This window comes from Castor canadensis, chromosome X (assembly GCF_047511655.1).
Source record: "Castor canadensis chromosome X, mCasCan1.hap1v2, whole genome shotgun sequence".
Lineage (NCBI taxonomy): Eukaryota > Metazoa > Chordata > Mammalia > Rodentia > Castoridae > Castor > Castor canadensis.
The window spans coordinates 130024581-130034171 of NC_133405.1; the positions used below are offsets into that span (position 1 = coordinate 130024581).

General features: G+C 39.3%; 1 protein-coding gene across 1 annotated transcript in view; it reads left to right on the forward strand.

The window, feature by feature from the left end:
* The window catches only part of Asb9 (ankyrin repeat and SOCS box containing 9), a 41583-nt gene extending 37703 nt beyond the window's left edge, over window positions 1-3880 (forward strand). Inside the window, exon 7 of the mRNA XM_074064258.1 lies at window positions 3648-3880. Coding sequence (XP_073920359.1) covers window positions 3648-3772 — 125 coding nt within the window. The 3' untranslated portion in view covers window positions 3773-3880. The remainder of the gene's footprint in view (window positions 1-3647) is intronic.
* Window positions 3881-9591: the final 5711 nt, after the last annotated feature.

Consider the following 9591-nt stretch of genomic DNA (forward strand, 5'->3'; position numbering starts at 1 on the left):
TGCCATATTGGTTATGGAGTAAATAACCCTCTTGCTGTTTGGCATGTTAGAGACACACTATTTGAGATGGTCTGATATTCATATACGGGACAATCCAGTTTTCAAAGAATTAAAACATTATTTAAAATTTTTAATATTAAAACTATTTGAAACATGCTTTAGAATGATGCAGCAGGGGCCTCTTTGGTGTTGTATGATGCCCAAGGATGTCTTACTGCACTATAGATGAGCTAAACTACTGGACATTTGTTTTCTGAGGTTAAAATGCAGCTAATTAAGAGTTTAGGGCACTTCTTTAGTGTTTCACACCAATCCAGAGACATTTACTGTTGCAAGTTAACCAATGAAAAGTCCACACTCCTCCATAAATAAGAACTGACACTTCTGACTCAGACAACCAGTCACTGTGATTGAGCAGTGTGCATGGGAGAACCAGTACTTTTCTGTGGTGTGGGATGGGGAGAAGACCGCTGGGGTTGGAGAGAGACATGATAATGTGTCTAGAGGTATTCAGCATCTAGGTCAGTACCTGCTTTCTTACCAGAGTGTTGACTATGTTAAGTGTTAAGAGTTGTGGGACTTTGAAGCAGGCATCCCTACCAGAAGGATTCTGATGGCATATAATCTGGTTATTTTCTCTCTACAAGCTGAGAAATAGGTCTGACTCTAGGCAGAGAGTAAAGTGGACCAAGGAATTCACTGCCCCAGGATACTTTCCATGACCTGCATCCTCAGCAGTGTAGGCAAGGCTAGGGAAAAATGACCCCGGGAGAAGGAACTGTCCAGTAGAGACTTCTTTGTGTTAAACAGTGGGATAATCATGTAAATTGTATCCACATTTGGATGATTTCTCGTTTTCAAAAAATGCTATCTATCTATCTATCTGTGGAGCTGGTTTCTTCTACATTAAGGCTTACAGAAATGCCTTAATAATTTCTCTTAAAATAAGAAAAAAATGAACAAAAACCATCCTAGATTATATTCATCTTTAACCAACACAGTTGTAAGATATAATCTTTAAAATTTTTTATTAGGAAAGTCATCCACAAAGGCAAATGTGCCTCAGGGCCCCCTAAAGTCATAATGTAGTATGTATATATCCCCTGCCCATCAAATAGTCTCATAAGATTTTCAAATCGCCTCTGGCTTTTTCTTTCCACTTTATTTCCCAAAGCGATTCCTAGAGACCTGGGTTCATTTAATTTCTTTATTTCACATTTTGCATGGTGACTACACGTGTGGCCAAGGATTCCACTTGTTTATAAAGTATAGGAGTTTGGGGTGTTGCTCAGAAGTAGAGCATGTGCTTATCATGGGTAAGGCCCTGGGTTGGATTCCCCAGCACCAAAAAGAAATATATGCATAAGTAAGTATGTAACTATATAGTATATAAGTATATTTATATAAGTAAGTAGTAAAGAATAATTTATCACCGGAAAAAAATCACTGCTTATTTTGCCTCCCAAGAGTCATTTTTGGGATTCTGGTGAGGTCATTCTTCAGCAGGCTGGAAGCCCACCAGATAAGCACAGAAAGTCAGACCTGAATATTTAGCACAGCAGTTTCTGTCTCTGGGTATCCTTGCTGGTCCAGGCCACCTGTTTCTCTGTGCCCAGGGAAGTGACTTAATTAAATTGCTGTCCTCTTTCAGTAGTGTAGTTGCATGAGAATGTTAGGTGAAACCCAACCATGTCCTGTGCCTGTCCTTTGCCTAGTTGTTAGGAAAGACAAGATTTCCCTGTCTTTGGAGGGAAAGGGAAAGGATTTCAAGAATATTACCCCTCCACCTTTGTAAGCAGTGTTTGCTCATGGTACACAATGAAAAGTAAAAATGATTCTCAGCCCAGCACCCACCAATGGAGCACCCCACCCCCTGAAATGTACTTTGGCCTTAAGGCATCATAAGTATTATTGCGAGAGAAAAAGAAAGAAATCAAGACCTAAAGGAATAAATCCATTCATAAATATACATTTAGTTATTTTATCATTGAACAAAGCTTGCAGGTGCCAGCAAAAGGCTGCAAAGCTGCAGCAGATGCTCAGCTCTGTTTTTTATAAAATTAGAGCTGCCGTTGGTGCACATTGTTCTACTTGTAGTAAACACTCAACCGCTAGTGGGCCATCGGTAGTCACTTTGACCTGTTCTGATGCCTTGCTTTTCATAGTTCTCTATCAGGTTTACTCTGACGTCTTGCTCGTCATAATGCTTTATCAGTACCTCCTATAGTTGCCCTTGACCGTGATCTAGCACATATGGTTAGTTATATCCTTCAACATTCCTTAGTGAAGTTAGATTAAGTTCCATTTCCCCACAGTGTACTTTTTGCAGTTTGGTAGTATATGCCTTCAGTACACTGGTCATAATCTGAAAGGTGCCCTAAATTCCAACACTGCCCACCTGAAGGTGTTGTTAGGTCCAGAATAAAAATCTTGCATTCATTTCTTTGAATATATTTGTCTATTTCCACCTCTTTTTATTCTCCATCACCTGAGAGATATGTAATTCAATTTACCTGTAGCTTGTAGTGAGGCTATAAGAAAACAGAGGCCACAGTTTCCTTTTGATTTTGTTCTTCCACAAAATAAGATGACTCAAGTCCAATGCCTTTAACGAAATCCAGATGCACAGTCCCCAGCCAACAATAATTGGTTCTCTGGGGAGGAGCTCAGCATCATGTAGTTTAAACTCTCCCCACCCCAGAGAATTCTGAAGTGCAGTCTATACTGAGCCCAACTGCTTCATGGAATTCTTGAGTTTGTTTTTTTTTTTCCAAAAGAGACTTTCCATTATAATTTGATACAAAGAGTAGGGATGGGAGTAGAAAATCATTCTTTATCCTTTTATCTTGTAATAGGATTTCTGAATCTTGATATTATGGACAGTTTGGACCAGTTGGGGACTATACAGGACAGTGTGTAGGGCACTGTAGGATGCTTTGCAGTATTCCTGTCCTCTATCCACTCGATGCCAGTAACACTTTCCTCAAGTTGTGACAACAGAAAATGTCTCCGGACATTGTCCAATGTCCCCTAGGGAGCAAAATTCTTCCTCTTTCTTCCCTCCGCCCCCCACCTGCCTCTGTTTGGAACCATCATCCTAAAACGTAAAGTCTTGGGTGTTTCCCATGTAAGGTTTATGCTAGTTCAATTTTCACCCATGAGTTGAAGCTCTGAATACAGAATATAAAAGCAAGTATGACTTAATAAGATAACATACACTTATGATTCACTAATAGCTCATTATATTTAAATAAATTTTCTAAAATTATAAAATAGATGTGCATCTAGAAACATGAAAGTAAAAGAAAAGAACTCCGTCAAACATGAATTTTTTCACTATTAAAATTTTTGTATAGTTGTGTACTTCTCAAGTTAGTTTCTTTAAGCCTCTGTTAGTGAGGCTAAGCTTTAAATTTCTTTCACTCTGTTATAAATTAAAGCCCAATGAACTTACTTCAGTTAGATATAAGAGAGAGCATAGCCTGTAAATGCCTCCCACAAAAAAATGCCAGAAAATGGTCTTAAACAGTACTATATTATTTATTTCCTTAGAATAATGTTATATCTAGTATACTTAAAAAAGGAAAGGAAAAGTAGTCTTAGATCAATGAAACCAACGTGTGACTTGTCGTATGCTCTTTCTCCAGGACCCCCCTCTTTGATGCAATTGTGTCGCCTGAGGATCCGGAAATGCTTTGGAATCCAGCAGCATCATAAGATCAACGGACTTGTCATCCCGGAGAGACTGAAGCGGTTCCTCCTACACCTTTAATTGCATCAAGGGGGTGGATTCTAAAAACATCAGGATTCACAGTTCAACATTATTGAATGTTGTGGTCAGTAGCATTTAAAATAAAGCCAGCGTTATAGAGATTGGCTAGTTTTTTAATCAGACTTTTATTTTTAATAGAATTACACTGGTATTTTATATTATTGGTTAGAAGGCATGAAAATTTCTATCCCCTTGCTCAGGAGAGCATGTATAAGATAGCAACTATTGTATTGAACACCTACTACATGCCAAGTACTAAGTAAGGAACTCTTTATGCATCATCTAATTTAGCTCCTATAGCAAACCTACTAGTTGAGTACTATTTGCTACTTTTCCCAGATAATACACTGAAACTCTGATGGATATATTCAGTTATCTAGATCAAGGATAGAAGAAACACGTGCAAATATAGCTTTTCTGCTGTTTACGTGGGGAGCTTTGACTGAGGCAGAATTTTCCAATATTACTGTCCTGGTTCCATCTCTATGACATGGAAACAAGATAAAGAAAACAAGACATTTCTTTGTTTACATCTATTTTTTAACTGTCCTTGGTTTCGTGACAAAGCTACTAGTGCCTCCATAGAGTATAGAGGCAAGTTCTTTTTCTCAGCCAGAATGCCATATGCATTTTAAGCATATTCTAGAACCTTGCTATTCAATACAGTAGCTACTAGTCTAGTGGTTCTCAACTGTGGGTTATTTTTACCTCCCACACAGGGGACATTTGGCAACACCTGGAGACATTTTTGGTTGTCAAAACTAAGGGGAATATGGCATTTGCATCAAACAGGTAGAGGTCAGGGATGCTGCTAACATCCTATAATGCATAGGACAGCCCTCATACACAACAGAGAATTATCCTGTTCAAAATGTAAATAATGCCTAGGTTAAGAAACTTTGAACTATATGTGGCTTATTAAAACTTTTGAATTACTTAAAATTAGATAAAATAAAAATATCCAGTTCCTGAGGGTAATTAGCCACATTTTCAGTGTTCAGTAACCACATGTAGCTAGTGGATACTATATTGGACTGCACAGGTACATATCATTGTAGAAACTTCCATTGGACAGCACACTTTACATGGTCAGAGAATGGATTTTAACTGCTTTTCAGTTTCAGATTTACTGTAAACCTGTGATGTAGTTTAGTATTGGTGGTTGTAGTTTTGGTTATCTCTGAGAGATGAATTTAGGGTCTCATTACATCAATAGAAAGAAAGAAAATATTTAAGGAAAATAATTACCTATAAGGCAACATATGGCCCAGATCATCTCTAAAGATATTTCCAATATAATTTTTCTATGATTCTAAATTTAATTTGCTATATGAAAAAAGACTGAAATGTTTTTCTAAAATGCCTAACTAATTCCTCCAGAAGATGGCACTATTGCCACATACTCACTTAAGCACAAGGATTGCTTCTTACAAATGACCCATCATAAAATGGAAATTTCCATTTAGGAATAAAGATTTTGTGGTGATAGATTCCACTGATACAAGGTTCCCTTCTTTTCCAGTGTGTCCAATAATTCAAATGTTTGTTTTCAACTTAATCTGATCATTTTTACATTACTGCTCAGAATTTAGATAGCAATGAATGACAGTATCCTGTCATTTGCTAATTCATTTCATTTCATTAAGTCATTGAGTTAATTTATTTAGGGACTATTTAGTGAGAGCCTGGGTTAGTGCCAGTACCATCACAGGCACCAGGGCTTCCCCACTCATATCCTAGTCAAAGAGTCTTTTACCAAGGAGGAGGGGTTGTAGGTATTTTGCTATAGTTTTATTTTTGAAAACACTAGTTTAAAAATAATCTGGTTTCTCATATAAAACATATAAGTCAGATCCTTGATGATTTTAGTCTTCCCTCAGCCAAATCTACTGAGTTTAATCCCAAACTGACAGAATTACTAGTACAGCATTTTTCTTCTTAAATATTCTCAGCAATCATCCAATTTGCAAATCCATATCATAGATGGCCATCATCACAAATGGGAAAATATTACCACCACCTCCCTTGTTGCAATTTAGGGAAAATTCAAATTACCTCACTTAGCAATGCTCAGAAAGAAAAATCTATTTAAATAGTCTATATGAGTATAGATGTGGTTATATTGTAAGTGGTATATACATTTGAATGCCTTATTATTCACTGTAGCACAACCTTATAAATTCTATCATCAAAGCTGGTTAAGTGACCCCTACATTCATGAATGATGGACATAAACCTAGTCTCATGAAACCACCTTTTTTTCATTGGTGGTACTGGAGTTTGAACTCAGGGCTTCCAAGTGCTCTATCACTTCAGCCATGCTTCCAGCCCCCCTACTAAAGCCATCTTTTAAAAATAATAACCATATTATCTGTTTTTAGATTGCAAACTTACATATTTATGTAGACAACCTCATATGGTCATTTTACTATGTTTTCCTTAATTTTATTCAGTAGAAACACTGACCAGTTGCTGTACATCACTGGCATAATTCACATTACAATGAAAGAAGAAGACAAGAGGGAGGGATCAGGGAAGGATGACTTCTTTATTTTGGACTTACAATGGCTGATTGACATGGTCTGATATGTCATGTATCAGGCTGAAGTGGTCAGTCATTTAAGCAGGTATTAAAAGGTCAGAAATGAGAGGCCAAGATGTTCATATCTGTCTATTCTATGCCACAGGGTTGGGCCTTTATAATGTGATGTAAGTCAAGCATTAGGGCTTCAGTATAAGATCAGGTTAGCATCAAAAGCAACTAAATAATAGCTCCCATTGTGGAGGGCTCCCTAAAAGCTAGGCATGATGTATTAGTGATTTATAAGCATCCTTACAATTCTTATCCCCATTTCACAGATGGGGGTACATAAGGATTAAGGACCTTGCAACTAGTCAGTAGGTGGTAAAGCCAGGATTTAATGCAGAGGCCAGAGCTCTTACCATTACGTACTTTTTTGCCTTCCCTTTTCTTCAATCAATTCCAGAACTCTGGTCTCCAGGTCAGGTCCTAAGACCCTCTGCCTAATTTCCTAGTAGGATTTGGAAAGTAGATTCAGAGGCAAGTCTATAGGTCAAAGGTCCCATTGTGACACTTGAATTCTGTACTAATTTTAAGCCTGGGCACCACACAAGCTCTTACCTCTCTCACATGCATCAGCCTTAGAGACTCCAAACTTTGTCTCTTGGATCAAGTGAGTCAGCCTTGTCCTTCCATATGTCTAAGTAGGGCAGTTGCAACTAGGCAGATGTTTTGCCAGAGATTCACTAAAGTTCATCCAACCCAAAAGGGAAGCTGAGTATCATGCTTCCAAAATGCAGCTGAGTTTGCTGTAAGTCCACCTCCTGGCCTAGCTCCTAGCTGACATTCTTGGGACAAAGGACATTGGTCTCATCCTGACCTCCTTTCAGAACTTATCTGTGATGTGTCTTCTACATTCACGGGAATGAATCTGAGAGGGACAGGGCCTCCCTTTTGCTCAAGGCCAACCTTCCACACCCTGCTTTCCCATCTGATTCCTTGGAAGTAATGATCAGGAGGCCCAGCAGAAGCTCCCAAATGTCAGAGGCATATACCTTCAGACAGGACGAGGAAAATGTGACCTGAGGGCTGACTTGCTCTGGTGAGTAAAGAATAGGCATGCAGAGGGTTCGCTATACCTTGTTCCCCACCTGCCCTTTATGGTGTTTGGGCTGGGACTGAGGAAGTCAATCTCAGGTTTGGCATCTGCATTGGGCTCATCTTGAGGCAAAAATTCTTGTCACTGTGCTCTTAGTACAGAAAAGAATTCAACCTTCGGGGAGCCTCCACAATGTGCTAGAGGACACGAACATTCTACTGTCTAACACACCCTCCAAGACCTTTAGACTCCTTCAAGTGTATAAATTCTCACTGATTTGACAAGATTGATTTTCTACCCTTTACTTTGCAAAATCCATTGCAAGACCGAAGCAAGTAAAATTGATTTCTGCTCACTTTCTTTCCCACCCAAGGCCTCTTTGCTCACTCCTGGTGATAGGAGATTTTCTAACTTTCTATGCCCTTTTGAAAAGCTTATTTTTTTGGCTTTTCCTTTCCCTTGTTTTAGTACAGTGAAATCACATGGTTCCACAGGGCTGTGTGGGAATTTTAATATGATATTCTAGGTATTTACGCTTCGTAGGTTCAAGAAGACATCTCTGTTGTATCATACTTGGAAGCCTAAATATTTGCATTATAAACATTGGGCCATGGCCATGAATATTGGGGATACTGCCACCCTACTTTTCATTCAGTTCACATTTTGTGCATTTCACTTAAATTAGAATGTACTTCAGAAAGCCACCAGCAGAAGTTTATTCCTTTGAGTTGTGTTATGGGGAATCAGATGTAGTGGGATTGCATTTTCCTTTTCCATATAGGGCATAAACAATGTCTTATTTCTTTTAGTTTTCTGAGATGAATTTAGTTGGTTCTGAGCCCCCATTGCCTGGCCAGAAATCGAACCTCAGCAGAGATCCCGAGGGACTTATATTGCCCAGAACATGCAAGAAGGGTCCTCTGATCACTCACGATGTTTGTTGTCAAGACTCATGTGGTGCCTTGGAGGCAGGAGGATCGGGGGCAGCCATGGAACCTAATGCTTGCCTGAGGCTGGGAGCCTTAGTGCTTGAGACCTACGTAGATCCTGTAGTCATTTCTTTTTTTTTTCAGTCCTGGGGTTTGAATTTGGGGTTTTATACTTGCTTTGCAAGTACTCTACCACAACCCATTTTGTGCGTTAGTTACTTTTCAGATAGGAATCTCACATTTTTCTTGGGACTGGCCTTGAACTGCAATCCTCTTTATCTCCACCTCCCACATAGCTGGGATTATAGGTGTGAACCACCATGCCCAGCCTGCCATTCCCTCTTAATCCCAAGCTACCTCTCTAAACTATCGTATGGGAAGAGAACGTAAGTACCTGCTTCTGGGCTCACCACAAAACTCTAGTTCTCTTTCAGTCTGGGGGAATTGATGTCTTACCATGTTAGCGTTGTCTCCCTTTCAGCACTAGAAAAACTAACAAAATTTCCTCAGTGGATAGCAAAAATGCATCTTATGAAAGGGAACACTGTGCACAAAAGGTGCCTCCCTTTCGGGGACAAAGCCCTGCGGCACAAATGTTCCTGAGACCAGGAAAGTACAAGCTTAGGTAGTTTCTATTTTCCTAAGAACAGGAAGATTGAGTATGGGAGGTGACTTTGGGGGTTAAATTATAGAAAACATGTAGAGTAGTTGTTTCTAGGACTGGAAAATTTAACTTTTCTAGAGAAATGTGGTAGGATTGTTAGGTATGCTGAGTGCTCACATGAGATCTGCGGTCCTGGTTGTGTTTTTTCCCCAGTCACACTCAGTGCTATGTACAGCTATGGCACTGGTGGAGAACTGGGAAAGTAAGACAAATTGGTGAAGGGGTGGGTACAAGGGTATGCTTACTGTCTAAACTGGGCAAAGGGATAGGAAGACATGGGGGCACAAGATTGGTGGACAGTGAAAAAGTGGCCAATATATTGGAAGTCCCAATGGTGTCAGTGAATGAAAGAACTATTAGTATCTGGGGCAGTAGAGTAAGAGAATTAGAAGTAGGACTGATGGTTAGTTAGAAGCTCAAAACCAAGAATGTAGAGGTAATTTGGTCATTGGAAATGACAGTCCCTAGGAGAGACTGAGTAGAGGGAACGACATTGAAAGTGAAGACTTCAAGGGACAGTGAAACTAGGATGTGGGATGAAGTGTCTTCTCCATGAGTGGGAAAGTTGCCAATAACAATGACAAGCATAAAAGATTAAAAGGAAGA